Here is a 19394-nt window from a genome sequence, read left to right as displayed (position 1 = left end):
ACGGTCTGTGTGTTAAAGATTTTCTTACCCTCGGGGGTAGGCTGGAGAGCGACTAGAACCATATTATATGGCTCCCTACCGCGACCGGTGTGCATACGGTGTACAGAATTCACTGGTAGGCCTTGTTCTAACAGGTCGGCTTTTACGAGCTCTACATCTAACTCTTTAGGGATTCCGCGTATTACAACGCGGAGTTCGCGCTCCTCCTGGAGCGTATACGTATGGAAACTTATACGCTCCTTACGGAGGTAAGAAGAGAGGGCCCTATGGTCGTCGGGTGTTTGAACCTTAATTTGAATGCCGTTCGCGAGGTTACGGGCATTCGTGAAATTTATATTTTTGGCCTTAAGGGCCAGGCAAACTCGATCCCAAGCTGCCTTCTCCTGAAGGATAACCGGGGGAGGGGTCTGGGTTTTATTTTGTGCCACCGGACGCGGCGACGGAGTGGCACGGGCTGGGGGCGCAACGGGAGTCTGAGGGCGGGGGCGCGACGCGTTCACGGCTTTGCTAATTTTAGCGGCCGCGGGAGCTCGAGACTCCGCGGCACGCTTCTTACCCTTCTGTACCAGGGTGAATCCATCCGTCGATGAGGCGGGGGCGAGGTCGACCTCCATGTCCGAGTCAGAGTCGGAGCACGAGGAGGCGGGTGCAGGCGACCTACGAGCAAGTGTAGGTGTTTTAGAGGGCGCGACGGAGGCCGCGGATGATCGCTCAGCTGAAACGATGGTCACGGCGGACGACGCAGCAGCTTTTCTCGCCAGTATAGGCGACACGGGAGCGGCAGGCACGACAGAGGCTGCGGTGCTCAATGCAGAAGCTCTGCACGCAGGTACAGGCGACGCAGGAGCAGCGAGCGCGGCGGAGTCCTCGAGAGGGCTCGCAGTGTGATTGGCCTTGAAGGCCAAAAACTCCGAGGCGAGCTGTGGGTGGCGAAGTCGGAGGAATTCCGCGAATACAGCGTCCATGATCGCTGAGTACCCAGGTGGGGCGGCCCCGGGTCTTGAAAACACTCGCCTTGCGGCGAGGCCCCAACTTCTCGGACCTGAGCGGTTCTATTGAACACAGGTGGCAATGCGGCGCGATTACTACAGGACAAAGAAAAAGCACAACAAAACAGAAATTACGAAAAGAAACAAAACAAATAAATACTTGCAGGAAACCACTTTGTCGGCAGATGTACCACGAACACAGAAACAACAAAAGGAAACAAAACAAATAAAAACTTCCAGAAAGAGCACTTAGTCGGCAGATGTACCACGAACACAGGCCGCGCGAACAATGGCCGGGCTAACAAAAGCCGGGCGAACAAAGACCGGGCGATCGAGTGGACGATGAGCACGTCCGCACGTGACGGGTGCCTCTATCGGAATGCCCACCTGGTGTTAAGTGGTTACTGGAGCCCATAGACATCTACAACGTAAATATGCCACCCATCTTGAGACATAAGTTCTAAGGTCTCAAGTATAGCTACAACGGCTGCCCCACCCTTCAAACCGAAACGCATTACTGCTTCACGGCAGAAATAGACAGGGTGATGGTACCTACCCGCGCGAACTCACAAGCAGTCCTACCACCAGTAATTACGCAAATTATAATTTTGCGGGTTTAATTTTTATTACACGATGTTATTCCTTCGCCGTGGAAGTCAATCGTGAACATTTGTTGAGTACATCTTTTTATAGTCGCATCAAAATTGTACATGCGATCTCTTGGTACCGAGAGACTTTGCTGTCTATCTTCAAGACGGTAGTATCCAAGGAGAATGTTGTGAGAAGTTGTTCGAGATGATTCCGTATTTTTTTTTACACTTCCTATAAGAATTTTTGTTCAAAGATAATTTTTACTATGCACAATCAAACTCGCAAATAAATTCCTTTTCATCATAATATATTTCCTTGAGTGCTATAAGGTTTCACTGCTTAGTTTGATCCGTGTTAAATTGAAACAAAACGAAATCAGATTTCACCTCGCAAATAATGACATCGGTTATGCAAAAATGTTGTTTTATTATTTTTATTATTGTTTCATATCCGGCATCGTCATGAGATAAACTGCAAACTGGTTTTGTAATGGGATAAATGTTTATCTTGTAAGAAAGAAAGGCTTAGATAAATCACATGAGTAGTCTGTAGTTATATTTAAAGCAGAAAACAAACAAATAATAATTGGTGATTCAGGTATGTCGTCTAACCTCTATAATATAATATTTTATCAAAAGCTTTGATCTACAAACTCCAGTGACGAAAGCTTGTTATAATTTATTATAAAGCAGTTGATTATTCATTCTTAAATTGTTTTTTTTTTCACACAAGAAATTGTGTAATATATTTTTTATTAATATTTATAATAACAAAAGTTTGTTTCATTATTTTTTTCTTTGCTATTAAGGTAGATTAGTTTACGGCAGGATTATAAGTAATCGCCATCGTTCATGGATATCAGCAAAATTAGAGGCAAAACATAGCCGCTACCTACTATTATGATACTATGGTAGGACCTCTTGTGAGTCCGCACAAGTAGGTACCACCACCATGCCTATTTCTGCCGTGAGGCAGTAATGCGTTTCGGTTTGAAAGGTGAGGCAGCCGTTGTAACTATACTGAGAGCTTCGAACTCATATCTCAAGGTAGGTGGTGGAATTTACGTTGTAGATGTCTATGGGTAATTACCGGTAATTACTATCCAGGGTGGGTTGTGAGTTCGGCCACCCATGCAGATAAAAAAAAGAAGATAATATTAACTAACTCTTAAGACACTGTTATTCATTGCTAGTAGGCAGCCAACTTACGCTAAGCCAAGGGTATATGTAAGGGTAATGCTAAATTCAATCAATATAATGCATCTTATGTAAATATAGTCTAGAAGTCTGTCGTCGAATAATTTTATTAATGAGTGTATTTTCAAAAAAGAAATTTTAATCTTCCAAATTGGATCCATCGTCTTTCATTAGTCTTGTTGTTGGTAACTTCAACCACGTAATGTGGGTTCAACTTATTTTCGACTACGACTGAAGTCAGTTTAGTTTTTAAAAAAAGGCTTTTGCTAGCGGGATTGCTTCCTATACCGATAACAGAATAAATACCAATAGCCATCCCAAATACTAGTTAAAGTCGTAGATGCAAGTACTGAACTTAATGAGTGATCTCACTAAATTGAATATTTCAACGCAAATAAATTTAATTTATTCAAATTTAAAGACCGCGTGCTACATTAATTTTTATTTTTTATTTACATATTTAATTTTTCATTTACACGCTAAAGTTATTATTATAATCGCTGTTTGCCCCATTTGTACATTAATTTTATGCAATTAATATTTTCCTCCGTTTTTCGTATGTCTGAGTCATTGTTTTATCAAATTGCTAGATATTTGAGATGCCAGAGACTCGTGACATTGGGTCAATTTAACAAATATAAAGTTTTTGCCTCATTACATGAAACACGGTAGGAGCTAATTTTGATAAAAATCACTTTTACACGTTTTGTATCTATTTCTAGAGAGAATCGAATTAATTATTTAAATAAATTGCATCGTAAGAATAATTGTATCAATATATAATAATATTATAATAATATTTTAATGTTAATAAAAAAAAAAAAATTTTACAGTGATAAGTGTTGTAATTGTTGTACCATGGTATCAGATAAAAAGCCCCAATAATAATAGTAATAATATAAGCGCCCATTAAATTCACTACTGTAATATTTATTTATGTTCTGTCATTCGTGTTTTCAGTATAAGTCCAACATAAATTGCATTATATTTTGTTTGCTCAAACTCAAAATACTTTTCCTCTAAAACATAACCTCACTTTAGCATTGGGCTCATGGCTAAAAAGACAGAGGGTAAAAAAAGTTGGATTTTAACAAAACATGTATGACGCACGCCGATGATTCAAATGCAATTCAAGTATTAAAATATACTAGTGGTCCCGCAGTATTTGAAATTCGACTATAATTAATTGAAATTGTAAGTTTGTAAACTATTATGATTCTATTTTCAAACACTATTATACTTTTATAATCACAAATTTCGCCAAATTTCACTATAGAAAAATATTAATAAAGACAAACAATAGTTAATCTATTCTGATTCTCAATTTGATCACAGACGTCAAGAACAAAAGTTCTACAATAAATAAATAGTATGCATGCGTGTGTGCGTCAAGTACATGGTAGTGTATGTAATGTTTTTTTTTATTGATTTAATGTATGTTTTAGGCATAATTTTAAAAAATATTAACATTCTGCACTCCTTCTCTATATTCTCTATAAGTGTGGGAAATTTCATACTCCTCCTCCGTAAAAGGGGATACAAAGTTTTTCCTTCACGTATTAATATATAGATATAACATGTATGAGTAATCGCATTGCATGTGCGCAGCCTAATAGCGCATACGGCTTGAGTACAAGGCCATCAGTATTTTGTTCCGCTCTATTCGTCGTAGTGACGTAACTAGATATACCTACCATTATAACTATAGTGTAATAATAGTAGATGAACATACAGCACAAGCGTGCTCTAGTATCGACAATTCGTCGCGATGTTTGAATATTCGTGAGTTACGTAATAGATACGCATCTTTTTTATCGCTCTTTGTGTGTAGCTGATGTTAGAAGTGATATTAAGCGGGTGCCAGGGCCAATAGGCATCTCAACATGCATGAAACTGCGCACCTTGAAATATTAGACTCAAATAATGCTTATCCCTTTTCTAGACTGGATTTGCGAAGTAATACAGTCCAAAAAAAGGTTAGATAGATCTAGAAAAGAAAAAGAAAAGAGAGCTTGCAAAAGTATTCGCTCGCAATATGCTGCTCCTTACCATGGTAGAATCAGTCCTATGAATTGAATATTCTTTTCAATGTTCATCAGGGATTTCATGTGGAATGTAAAATGTGTAGTAAATGTACGGTGGAATAGTAAAAATAAATTAGTCAGGACAAGTACAAAAAACTTCATATTGTTTCTTCGCTTCCTTATTCAAACCGCAGATTTTTTAAAATATACAATGTCAAATACTATTCGTACGTAATACATCAAGTTTTTTTAGGTTCATAACGCAATCCGTTCTAGAAAATTTAATTAATAATAATAAATTTTCTGTTGAAATACGTACATAATAAATGATCACCAGTAACTTCCACGATGAAGGAATAATATCGTGTAACATAAATAAAACCCAAAAATAAAAATAATTTGTGTAAGTAGTGATGATAGCGCATTGTGAGCCCATACAGATAGGTTCCACGACTCTGCGTAGGTATTTCTGCCACGAAACAATATTACGTTTCGGTTAGAAGGGTTTTTTTCCCTACCTATGCTGATAGCCTTGAGAGGCTATTTCACTAACACTGACACTGACTGTAAGTAAGAGCAGTGCTTCGCAGAATCTACCACCGGATCGGAAACGCGACCCACTGAGAAGATCCGGCGAGAAACTCAGTAGGCTAGAGGGGTCGGGTAGCCGTTTTACTATCAAACTGACACTTAAAACTCATGTCTCAAAGTGTGTGGCGGCATTTAAGTTGTTGATGTACATGAGCTCCGGTGACCATTTAACAAACCGGTGGGGCGTAAACTCGTTAATCCATCTAAGCAAAAAAAAAACGAAATCAAATTAATTTTGTTTATACCACACTCCACGGCTCCCCAAAATATCACTTCGACGATTTTCTATACCTAATGCTAAATATGCGAGTTTCTTTATCATCGTTACTATTTTTTCAATTTACAATTTACTCTACAACTGAATAACAAATATATTTTCCTCATACTAAATTGTCACGTCTATACTACACGTAGTATACAGGGTTACATAATACAAATTGTCATAATAAATAAAATCGTTCCAATGTTACAATATAATTTATAGATCGTATTTTGAATGTATTAAGAATGATCAGGCTAGACCGTTAATAAACTGCGACTTAAAAGTGATGACTTTTAATTTCTACCAAACCTACCTGCCTTCTTTTAATTTTAACAATAAAAAAATAAAAAAAAATAAAAATAAAAGTAGGTGGATCAAAACTAAATTTCGACTTTTTGGCGGGAACGCGAGGAGTGAAGTTATCTGATTTGTTTTATTTTGTCTATTTAGTGCTTCTTCAGATTTAAATGTATAATAACGGTGGTTTATTAATAGCTTAATATTTGTGAAAGTGCACAAATGTGGGAAAATTAAACAAAGTCGCTGGACGTAACTTCTCGGGATCCTCCAAAAAGTCCACTAAAAATTTCAGTAAATAACCACCATTTTGCTGAGATGATATTCCATCCCATATCATCTTATTTCATTTCAATTAATTTCATCCCAGTTGATTAATGTCTCAAATTAATCATCTTCATTTCATTTCATATTTTCATTTTTCATAAAAATAAGAATATAAATTAAAATAAGACATGACTTAAAGGTCTTAGTTACCAGGCCATAAAATCCTTTAAAAAAACTAAATTTCAAATAGTAATCTTGTGGCTTGGAACTTAATGGTTGTAAGACATTCTTTTTTCAGCGTATCTTTAGACAGCTGTTACAGAAACCTTCGAAGCGACTTGTATGGGAATTAAAATAAAAATTAAATCGAATTGCGGTGGATATACAGAAAAACGGAGAACAGTCGATAGTTGTATACACGATCTAAATATACAAGCACAGCCCTGCTGAATAGTAATTGCCGGCACCTTGACTTTTGTTTATGGCTTATTGCATCGCGTGGGCGGCAGACGTCTCATGTGAACCGACGCTTATAAAATTAGAATAGGGTCAACGGGACTACACCGCGCGATACTAGATACCATAGATAATACACATAAATTAGTTATACTTTTTTTTTTTGTTTATAACCTTCGCTTTTAAATGTACCCCCATTGTAAATTGTCACGTATGACTTGTGGTAAAAACAGTATTACATTTTATATGAAAAAAAATAAAATTAATTAATTGAAATTACACAATTACTGGTACTAAAGCGTATTGTGAATACCATTCGAAACTACTAGCCTATATCTTCTACGAAGCACGCACTTTTCGATTTAAGAGTGGGAGGAACTGTTAGGCGAAATAGATTGAAACTTTATGGTTCGAATTTAATATCGGTGAATTATGTTTTCTATAGACGTCGGTAGCTATATTATGTCATGATCTCGTTCAATAATCTCGCCCTAAATACGTCATCACGGATCCTCCCGATCCATTAACTCAAGCACAGTGCGTCGCCCTCGCCAAGCCCGTCGCTCGCGACGAAGGGCTCAACCAGTAAATTAACCTATAGATAGAGCCCCCTGAGTTTCTCGCCGGATCTTCTCAGTGGGTCGTGTTTCCAGTCCGGTGGTAGATTCTGCGAAGCACTGCTCTTGCTAGGTCCAGTATTAGCAACACTCCCGGTTTGAGCCCCGTGAGCTCACCTACTCGCCCGATTATGCTGACATAGCCTCTCAAAGCTATCAGCTTAGGTAGGGAAAAAAAGTTCAATAACTTTGAGCAATAAAATGTAAGACAATCAACACAACAAAACATTTTAGTGTAATCTACATTGTTTAGTTTAAACATTACCAGAAATCACCGTTGCTCACTAACTTGACCACAGAAGAGTGTGTTTCCAAGGCGGTATTTAGTTTTGGCATTAGTTCGACAAAATGAAATAATTCGACCCACTCTATGACCAGAAACAAAAATGCGACATACAGACCGAAGAATTTCCTGGTCTTATTTGCTTTGTTTGTATTGATAATAGTCTCACCATGTACTTTTTCCTTTTCAGGTCGCCAATTCAAAGCGCATAAGGTGATACTGGCCGCGTGCAGTAAACATTTTCAAGAGTTATTCGACACGGCGCCACCTAGCCATGCGGGCGCTTGTTATGTCATTTTGGAGGCTACCACTGCCGACAACATGCAGGCCCTCCTCGAATTCATGTACAAGGGCGAGGTACACGTCAGCCAGGATGCCCTTTCAAGCTTTCTTAAAAGCGGCGAGAATTTACAGGTAAAGTTACCTATGAAGCCACCCATTTTTAAGGAGTTAGAATTTCACATGTCCTTTCTCTTTTCAGATTAAGTTATCCAATTTCTTATATTTTACATAAATATTATAATAACATTCAAAGTACATTTAAATTTTTAGTCTGTTTATCAACCGCTATTTTATATTAGCTATTTACACTTTTTAGTGTTGAAAACATAAATAAAAATATTAAAGCAATCTAAATCTTGAGACATCAGTGAATATGGTCGAATTTTGATCATTAGGCCAGTACAAAAATCATTACAATTCATACCTTATCTAACTAATATTAAATTTTGTAACGCATTGTGTGTCGTCGAAGGCCGAGGTTGCTCTTTGTTTTGACAATTGTCAATTTGAATACCCATCCAATCTTAACAACTCCGATGTAAATTTAAACAAGTGTCCTGCATGTAACTGAATCAGTACACCGAACAATTTCAAGGCTTATTGAATTTACTTTTAAAAATAATATCGTTTCAGGTCAAGGGTCTGTCTATGGAAATGTCCCAGGATGCTTGGGTAAAACAACAAACACAGCAATCATCTGGAGAACGTCACCAAACACGTATAAAGACAAGTCCGGTATCAGGGTCGGGGAATTGTGAGGTCCAAGAGTCTACCCCTCTGCAACCCCACAATACCACTTTCGCTCCAATTATGCCCCAATATGGACTGCCCATCCATAGCGGTGGAAACATAGGGCGATTTGCGCCCTCCGGCCACCACTTGCCAATACACCCGTCTCACCGCCGACCAGCGCCTCCAAAGTCCTCTCCATGCCAGAGTCCGATCACAAGGAATTACAGGTAATGATGAGTTCAGTCAGCATCTACATTCATTTATGACAGGTATAGGGGAGAATGACGAAAACTCCATTTCTGAAATTCCAGGCAAAGTTCTTCATCATCGCACTGCGGGAGTGTCGCCGACGAGCCGGACACCCGTTCATCGCCTGGAGCTAGTGCTAGATATGAGGAGAACCCCCCAGACTGCACATCGACCCACGGCAATCCGGTTAAGAACAACGGCTACGAACGCAGTGCATCCGCTAACGACGAAATAATGGAACGCTTGCCAAACGACCAGGGTGCTGAAGGTATTAAAACTATAATAGCTGAAGAAAGATCCAAAAATCATTCAAGCAATACATTTCGCGATAAGAAAAAAAGTATGTCTGAATAGAATTTTTTGTTTGTTAATTTGCACCTTATTTATAGAAAGCAGTTAAAATGCTTAATAACAAATGTTGCACCTCACACGATAAATTATTTTCCTCGCAAAATAACAATGACACATTCATTAATGATGATTCCAGATTTACGGGTTAAAAATGATAATGATTACCACCCAAGTGGGGGGTACAACAATTCGCCGCCACCGGCGCCGTCCATTACCGGCACCAACTACCATGAGAAGCCGATAGAGACTTCGGTGCCACCCAAACAAAGCCCCGACATTTGGCCAACGAAAATAATAACCAGCAAATCTGGAGGAATTGCTACTGCTGACGGTAAATTTATAACTCAATAATATATTGAATCTATATGTAGGTAAAACTTTATTAATCTATGTCGGGTGTGAAATAAACAATGCATAATGCACTATTATTATACTTCAAAATTATATTTCTGAAGTCGTCGTAGCCTAAAGGATAATACGTCTGGTGCATTCGTATCAGCGATGCACCGGTGTTCGAATCCCGCAGGCGGGTATCAACTTTGCTAATGAAATACATACTTAACAAATGTTCACGATTGACTTTATCAAACTCGTAAAATTATAATTTCCGTAATTACTGGTGGTAGGACCTCTTGTGAGTCCGCACGGCTAAGTACCACTACCCTGCCTATTTCTGCCGTGAAGCAGTAGTAGTGCGTTTCGGTTTGAAGGGTGGGGCAGCCGTTGTGACTATACTGAGACCTTAGAACTCATATCTCAAGGTGGGTGGCGGCATTTACGTTGTCGATTTCTATGGGCTTACAGTACAGAGCACGTCCACCCATCTAAGCAATAAAAAAAGTCTACGAATTAAAAAAATAAACATCTTTATCGAACGATGAAGAAGTTCATGGTTATCATTATTAAAACCAATTGCCGTACAATTCCAGGAAAGAAACTGAAATGCCCATATTGCGAGAGACTATACGGATACGAGACAAATCTACGGGCCCACATCAGGCAGCGGCATCAGGGCATCAGGGTGCCTTGTCCGCACTGCTCGCGCACCTTCACGCGCAACAACACCGTGCGGCGCCACATCGCGCGCGAGCACCGCCACCAGGTCACGCCGCACATCTCCCAAGGACCACTACCGAACCACACGCAGTAAGATCGATCGCGAACATGCTAAACTCTCAAACTTGTAACCGAACTACCTCTGTACTTTCCGGCCAGCGAGGGCGACCGTAAATCTACCTCTTTAATGTTAAATGTATCCAGTGGAGTATAATTTTTTGACGTTTAATTTTATAGTCTGCGCTTGTGGATGTCCTTATGTCCCTGGTCGCCCTCGCCGGGCCGCGAACGGTACGTAACAAACGTACAATAAATTACCTCGTCGATGCATATTATAAAAAAACAGTATCTACCTCAAAATTTTATCTTAAGATTTTAAGGTTTGAATTGTGCGATAATTGTTACTTAATTTAATGTTCAGGTGTGACTACGAATGGTTGCTCAGTACTCGTATCTGTCTGGTACCGTGTTTTAAAAATATTGTACCCCGTGTAATAGCGCCCGCATCACTTTTATGTACCTTAATTATGCAATTTATAGTAATATGTCCAGTTGACTGTGAGATAAAAGTTACCTTTATATTCGTTTTATTTTGTGCTCTCGGTCTAGTTATCACGTACCTTATTTCAATAACCAGAACTAGGGAATCTTAGATATGTTGTTGAGACTGATGGTCATAGGCTAAGTGTGTGTAAATAATAGGAGAATGTTGTAAACGCCTTGGCCTAGGTTGAGACATTTGTTACTGCACCCTGTGGCAAAACTACCTCTTTATATTGAATACATTATTTTTTTCTTATAGTTTTTATTGAATACATTCTAATGCTTTGTGCTCATAATGACAATAGTCTAGATATTTTAAGTTTACACATAAAATATATCTGTGATACAAAACCAATCATTACAATATCGAACAGGCCGTATACTTAATGATAATTTCCTCATATTGCCACATTCTATGTATTTGTACGATGAGATAAATGCGAAAAAATACGAAAATAGGGTTTCAAACAGTTTTTTTTTTTTAAAATACACATTGAATTTAAACGGGCTTCAGTTTTGTACAAAGTACAATTTGCCGTAGATTCTAAGTAGTTAGGGAAAATCGAAAAAAAAAAAAACGTGTTAAAATTTTCGCATGTAAGGGCTGATGCGTGAATGTGTTTGATAAATCCATTTCTGCAGTACGCAACGGGCTCGCCTGTAGCGGATGTTACTATTCATACCAAATAATTATATGTTTCATGGCGATGGTATCGATTTTAACATTCCGTTAGGTTTCTTATCGTAGTGCATTTAGAAGGCCACTTACTGCTTCTTTAATCCTAGTCATTACAAGTGCAACCAGTTGAGATTTTTTGAAAGAGAATAATTATTTTATTGATAAATTGTGGGAGTCTTGCGGTGTCATTGTATTATATTTTGTTGAGTAGATACCGCGGGGCTCCGTCTCGTGTTAATCTTTTATTATAAATTCAACTGCAATAATTGGTCTTAGGTTACAACGGTCAGTGCCAAATAACTTCAATTTTAAGTTGACATTCGTTTGTATTATTTATTATTGTCGTGAGTGAATGTAGCGTCTGTGTGTTATATTCCTGATATTTAGGAATAAGTTGCATTCATATTTATTATTATATTTACATTTTAAGATATCATTATAGAATATATTATAGACGAATGTTTATCAAGGCTAAGTGACTTTTATATATTATTATTTTAGATTCAGTTTTTATCTACCGTTGAAAAGACAGCGTTTTAGTTTTCTTTTAAATGGCTATTATTATTCCTTTTATGTAAATCTTTAGTCACATTTTACTGAGAGTATTCAATTTGTTGTTATTTTTTGTTTGACGAATTCTTTGAATTGATTAGTTGACGGAAAATCTCCGATGTTGAGATATTCGACACAAGAATAATCTCGAACGATTACGCATTATACAAATACCAAATAGAAGCTAATAAAATACAGTTGATTTGAAATTTTCAAGCTTTTTATCCGAATAGACAGGCCATTGAGATTTTTGTATGTAAATGTATTATGAAATAATAATTACGTTTTTGAAAGGTAAGCCTGTATTGATTTCCAGTTCATCAAACAATATCGGTAATGGGGAGATATGTAGTTTGAAGTGGTAAAAGTTCACGGACTTCAATTATGCACTATTAGACAATAAAAAAAAATCATTTTCATATTTCCTTCATTCCGAAGCGAGGGTATAAGCTTTGATTGATGTTATTTAGACCGACAGATGATGGCAAATAGTGAACGTGGCTTATATTTTTTGCGTTTAACGTAAGTAATTATCGCACATTGAACACACGTTTTATTCTTGTCTGTGACTTTAACACGTGGTTGGCGGTGGTCTCTTTCTACTGAATACAGCTTAGGATGGGTTCAACAATATACGACGAAATAACTTGTCGGGAAACAAAAAAAAAACTGATTATCGGAATAACATATTTCCGACAGTACCTACCAATTGTTGAGAGATTAATTTTTGAACATACACTGACCTAGAAATTTGAGAGCCTAAATAGCTTACACGTTAGGTTGTCACATGTATTGACTTCTCTACGTGGCTCCCCTTGTGGTCAGTTATAGGGCCGGTATATCGATGTAATGACATGATAAATCCAGTGCCTTCTCGAATTTTCTGCAAATCGAAATCGAGACTTGGCTTATTAAGACAAACGATGTTCGCACGTATCGCTTCGTCATATTCGTGAGTTGGGTTTTTCTTTTTTCATGTTAATCCATTTTATTGGCGTCATATTTCAGTAAGCGTTTTTAATTGTTCAGTTATAATAAACATATTATTTAATATTATCTCGCTAAGCTAAATAAAATTGATGTTAGCATTCATATATTTTAATTGTAATTCGTTTAAAACTACAATTATATATATATTGTTCTATTTGCGTTTATTTTCTTCTTTTATGAATTCAAAATTCATAGTTGTGATTTCTTTTTTGACATTTAATGTTTTTTGTGATACGTTATAAAAAATTGCATTAATGCGTCACGGTTTATTTTTAACATTAATTTAGCTTTTTATTCATTACTGTTCTCCTTTATGTGTGTCGATTGATACTTGTAACTTGTACTACTGTTTAAATCAGTGATGTCTCGTTAGCACCAAGAGAACATTGCATGTTAAAATCAATAACATTGGCTTCTTGAAAAAAAAAGGTACAACTTTTAGATTACATTTGTCAATTTCATTGTAAAGTTATTAAGTTTTCTTTTTTAATGAAAAATAATAATAATTCATTATTTAATAATATTACTAGCGTGTTATAAAAAATCAGCGCACTTTGAATAATATAATTGTCTTAAATTAAGTTGTGTCATGTAAAAGTAATTAGTGGACAAGTTAATAGTTGTAATGTTTGTATTCGGTGTGATAGGATTCACGTCATGTTGGTGTATTTCAGTCCTCTAATATTAGACCGATCTCCCACTACCAATGGCTGTTATGATAAGGCAATCGTTTGACAAAGGCACGTTGGTCACACTTCTCATTCCGAGTTTCCGGTAGTTTATGAGGAGTTTGACCAAAATATGTAAGTTGGATCCAACGTTTGTTATGCGAAAGAAATTTATCGATTTTTAATTAGAAGTTCAATTTGTTTCGCACGACGATCACTGCATTTATGTGAAGCGTATAAATTTGGTTCCGTATTGGGTTTTGCGTTATGGTTAGCTTAAGTTTGTTTTTAAGATTTTATTTCTTTTTTATTTTTATTAAGTTTACAATAATCGCGAATTGTCGTGATGGTAAAGCCAAAGATTGTTACGGGTAAGGTGACCCTCTGCCGTCACACGGGCTTCGTAAGAAAATTACATTCAAACTCTTAAGTCTGTGTTTTAAGATCTATTTTCGACTAGCAAAGTTCGGATGTAATATCTTACAAGGCCCATTTAGTTTTTAAGATTATCTACCTCGAGGAATATAGAACTAGTTATTAAGTAATCTATAAGTAGATTTTTTATATGAAGAAGAAATAAAAAATATTAGATTATAAGCATATAATATGCGAAAAAAAAAGTACAAATAAACTACCTCAGGATTCAACTTTAGTAATTTGAAAATTTTAATCTTAAAATGTCATTCAGACGTAATGTATCAGTAAGTTTATTGAATTAAAAAAATATAATTATATATTTATATTATCTATTAAAATTTGCTCGGAGCTTAAACATTTCAGGTAATAGTTAATGAATGTACGTAGATATCTATATAGAGCTGGACGGAAATTGCACTTTTTTCATTTGAATCTCTGCAAGGTAGTGTGTACACTGTATACTCGACTCAGTGTTGCAAGCTCAAAATATTACAGCGATAGCTTCGGAAGTGAACGAGTCGAATGTGCTGAGTTGAAGGTCTAACTGTTAGTTAGTAAGTGTTACGTAGGCTAAATGTAATAATCTCATTAAAATTATGTCTTTTTCGTAAGCAGCACAGCCGCGGGGGATCGGTCGCGATTCATTTCACGTAATCTAAATGTACCTTCCTTCACTCTCCGGAGTATAAATTTTTTTTATTCGTATTTTTATTATTATTTTTTTTCCAGTTAATATTTTTGTGTTGCATAGTTACTATGTTTTAAGGAGGTGAAAAAAATAAAAAAATTGAATTGAAAAAATTATTGTTTGTTAGGTTTCTGCGAATTAAAAATTTTTTGTCACAATTTTTTTTTTGTTTATTTTTTCCTTTTGTTTTACGCTTAATTTTTTGTTTTTTTTTTTCTATTTTTATTCAAGTTAACAAGTTACACCCGTCCATCGTGTTTAATGTTTATCATGATAAATTTAAGTAAATTATTTAAGGAATTGAATTTTACCTAAGTACCTGCGCAATGTTCAAAATCTAGTTGCACTTAACCGGTAAATAAAATTATTGGATGTGTTTTTGTTTTTAATTATAGGTATGCACTTAAATAAACGGTCTCGTGAATAAAATAAAACTTTTACGAATTTGATAAAAAATAATAATTTTGTCGCATTGAATGTTATGTAAGTTGTGCAATCAAATTGAATGAAGATTGGAGCTCGTAATGCATGTGACAGATTGCTTTAAGATCGAAAAAGAGTGAGCCTACTTCTGAAATTTTCTAATTATTCGGGTTTTTGCAATATAATTCTTAACATCTCGATGTTTGACGTAATATTATGACGGAACTTTCGTCATCATGAAGTGTAAATAAGACATTTTTTCTGTCTCATCTGTACGTGTTTTAATATCTTACCTTAGTTCGATTCGGGTAAGTCTCGGTGTTACATGATAAGTTCGTTGTATCATCTGCATGTATATGTGAAATGTTTAAAAAGTATAGTTACGATTCTTAATGTAATCGCAAAGAGCACTTTCCGTATGAGGACACAAAGTACAAATTTACGAAGTCTTAAATTGTGACTGCCAGTACAAATTAATTTATAAACAAAAATATAAATATATATGTATGTATATATAATAATAAAATGGAAAATGATTTCTTATTTCGAAACTTAACGGGTTTTACGTGAGCGTTGGCCAAAAGCGTATTTTTCGGGCGTCACTTAAATAAAAATTCGAATTAGATTAAAAGTGGCAGGAACAGATATATTATGGTGTTGTTAAACGGAATGTACGGCAGCCCGCTTGTGGCGAGTGGAAGCATGGGAACTTGAGCACTGGTTAGCATTTATTTCTCGTATGTATTACATTATTTTCAGTTACAACGTGAAAGCGAGGGGTATGTAGAACGGTCGTCATCTTGTAAGTGGTCGGGAAAGCACGTTTGAACAGTGACTTATCAGGTGTAATATAAACCAGGATGGTTGTAAAACTATTTAAGTAGGATTTTGTACGTAGCAAAGTAATGCTTAAATAATTAATCGCACGTCAGGTCGGTGGTCTATGTCTGTAAAGGAAAAGTGATTGTCTGTGATTTTTTTAAGCGACTTTTTTATATATATATGAAAATATATAATATAATTCTTTAACAGTAAGAGAATAGCACCACTTGTGATTTTAGATATTTTATTAGTTCGTTTTTGTTTTTTTGTACTTGTACGATAGAAGTATAGATTTAGCGAGTGGTGTCGTAGCGTGGAATGAAGCGGGTTGAATGTACATATAAATTATACATAATGTAATAAATATATTTATAGGTATATAACAAAAAGCCTACGTATCGTTCGAGATCGAAAGCTCCTTGAGGACATCACTATTTGTTGGCAAAAGCGTCGATAAATTGCTAATCGAAGCGAAGATCGACTGCTCCTTGGAAGTTTTTCGCTCTCGAGCTACGGTACTTGATGTCCACGACGTCAGAAAGATAAGGCAAATGGTTAGACCACATGCTTGTTTGATTCATAAAGAGGCACGTGTACTTTAAGAGATTAAAACGATAATAACTCTCAATGCAAAAATTATGATTATAATTTTAAAAATGCTTGGAGCTATCAAAATATATTTGAAAAATAAAAAACCTGAAGATATTAAGTATCTTTCACCTATTACTTCTATCCTTACGATTTTAATTTGAAAAAATGATTGCTCTGAACTTTTTTCAGGAGTTTTTATTTGAATATTTCTTATAATCTTTTTTGTTATGTATAAGTACACGTGGCTCTGGTCGGTATTAGCGAATTAATTTGTGAAAATATGTATGTGACGGCCCGTGCCGTGTACTAGCGAATTTTTTAGTGTGGTAATAATATTTTGGCGTATTCTGTTAGTTACGCGATGTATTTGTAGGCATTATTGTTACGTTTTGCTTCGTAATAGAGGTCAACATTAGAAGCCCTTAACTTTGACCACTCTGTTTACGTACGAGATTTGATTGGTCCTTTGTGGTAAATCGGAGAATTTGCTATGGAAACGCGTTATCGGTGTAGCATTGAGTGAATAATCGGATTGAGAATGTGTATTATCGATGTTCAAGTGACGATTTTGTTGTGGAGTTAAGGGCTTTATATGTGGATTTGGTGTAACTGTATGAAATTGTCGAACGCACACAGAGTCGTTCCTACGTCCCTACTTACATAGCTCTGTAAGTTAGGATAGCGTTTACAAATTGAATTGATCTTCTCTTCTATGCTCCGGGCATTGCGAATAGGCAATAGGCGTCTTTCAATAGGCGAATAGGCGTCTTGCCGTCTTTCTGACAGCTTCTACGCTTAGGACGGTAACCACTGAACATGAGCATTATGATCTTTCATGAGCAGTTAGTTCCAATTTCCGATCATAAAAAGCAAAGGCTCGTGCGTTCGAGAGTTTTCAAAATCAATTATAATATGAATACCATTGTAATGTAATATTTATATGTAAACCAGGGATTACAATTAGATAAAAAAAAGAAGTAAAACACATAAATTAATTACTGTTGTATATTCAAGCTAAGGTTACGCAGATATGTGTCCATTTGCACTTAATTATGTAAAAAAAAAAACAGTGGAATTAATTACCTACAACACAGAAAACATGATTTAGGTCTAGATTATTATTATTATTATTATTATATTGACGAAAAATTTGTTCCATTGTGGGATTCTTAATAAAAATGTTGCTAAAATATACAATCGTGTTCTTTTATTTCTAGTTTTTAAACGTACTTAATAATCTTTATATGAGTGTTAGACTCCCTACACCAGTTGCGGGGGCCTTAATGATGAGAACCTTTGTGGGGGTGAGAAATAATAATGTTAATTTTAAATGCCCAGCGAAGCGGACGGGTACAATAAGTATAGTTATAATTTTCATATCTTCTTCCTTCGGAAGCGAGAGTGAAATCTTTGATTGATGTTATTTAGACCGACAGATGAAGGCAAATAGTGAACGTGGCTTATATTTTTTGCGTTTAACGTAAGTAATTATCGCACATTGAACCCACGTTTTATTCTTGTCTGTGACTTTAAACACATGGTTTCTTTCTACTGAATACAGCTTAGGATGGGTTAAATAAAGCGAACTAAAGTTTAATTTAAGGACAGAAGTTGATAGAAAAGTGCTATTGGGCATCTGTAAGATCGGATACATAGCCGAAAAGAACACTTCTAGGCAATAAATTATATGGCTATAAGACCTTATCTTAGATTTAGAAATAAATTTGAATCTCACGTGTGCAAGACACGCAGACAATTGACATTTTAAATGAATTAAATCCATACTGAATAAATCACGACAGTTTGTTAGTTCGTTACGCATTTGAGTCTTAGGTTGAGTAGTCAAGAGCGCATCAAGAAAATTTTCTTATACTTCTTTGCCGGTACAAAAAAAAATATAAAAAAAATAATTAAGAAAACACATTATTTGACCCAATTGTTTTTGTACATGACAAGCGAAGCCACGAATAAATGATTTGAAGGTCATATGGACGCGCAATTAATTATTTAGTTCAAAATTTATGATATCAATTATTTTATAGAGTGATGACGTAGGCAGGCTGTGAAGAGTTTAGCTAAAACTCTTCCTTGTGATGCGGACTGTGATCTTATCTTGTAAAGATTTGATTCTAGTCTCTCCTATTTATCTCTGCCATAAACCAGTTTGGTGTTTCAGTTTGAAGATTGGGAAGACAGCCGTTCTACAAGCTGAGATTTAGAACTCATGATACAAGGCGGACTGCGGTATTTACCATACATATTAGCAATAAAAAAAAAAAGTACGTGAAAACAATTCCAACAACACTGTTAGATTATTTGTAGTAGGAGGTATATTACGAATATTTAAAAAAAATTGAAAACAGTCTTGAAGAGCGAAATCCGACGATTTTAAAAAAGCATTAAAAAAAAGCTAGTGTTTTTTAAAATCGGTCTACAACAGAAGGAACAATTGTTTAAAATATATCTATAGATGCTGGTTAAACTTTTAGCAGACCAGTGCAACAGCTATCCGTGGGTTCATTGCGAAATGCTTCGAGCGACCTCTAGAGAAAAACAGACTCATGCGTGCTCAAAATGTACCTCAAATAAACAACTGTTATTTTTTTCTTAAAACACTTTGTTATTATTACATTTATCGTTGCAATCATTCGTGCACTTTACCTTACTTAGGGTAGCATACATGAATACATCAATATTTGTTTTTATGACTGGAAGAAATAGTCCCCTGCCAACTGCCGGACTTCGCCTTTCAGACTACCTTGAACTCTATTTATTTTC

General features: G+C 35.9%; 2 protein-coding genes across 5 annotated transcripts in view; both read left to right on the top strand.

The window, feature by feature from the left end:
* The window catches only part of LOC105842315 (zinc finger protein chinmo), a 74109-nt gene extending 56296 nt beyond the window's left edge, over positions 1-17813 (top strand). For all 3 annotated transcript variants that reach the window (XM_038021863.2, XM_062668371.1, XM_062668372.1), the window contains exons 3-7: positions 7764-7987; positions 8489-8814; positions 8899-9104; positions 9324-9518; positions 10117-17813. In XM_038021863.2, coding sequence (XP_037877791.1) covers positions 7764-7987; positions 8489-8814; positions 8899-9104; positions 9324-9518; positions 10117-10337 — 1172 coding nt within the window. In that variant the 3' untranslated portion in view covers positions 10338-17813. The remainder of the gene's footprint in view (positions 1-7763; positions 7988-8488; positions 8815-8898; positions 9105-9323; positions 9519-10116) is intronic.
* Positions 1-19394, top strand: part of LOC134198821 (uncharacterized) — a 301226-nt gene that overhangs the window by 166241 nt on the left and 115591 nt on the right. The gene's annotated exons all lie outside the window — the stretch shown is intronic.

Source organism: Bombyx mori, chromosome 4 (assembly GCF_030269925.1).
Source record: "Bombyx mori chromosome 4, ASM3026992v2".
Lineage (NCBI taxonomy): Eukaryota > Metazoa > Arthropoda > Insecta > Lepidoptera > Bombycidae > Bombyx > Bombyx mori.
This window is presented reverse-complemented; position numbering and strand designations above follow the sequence as displayed.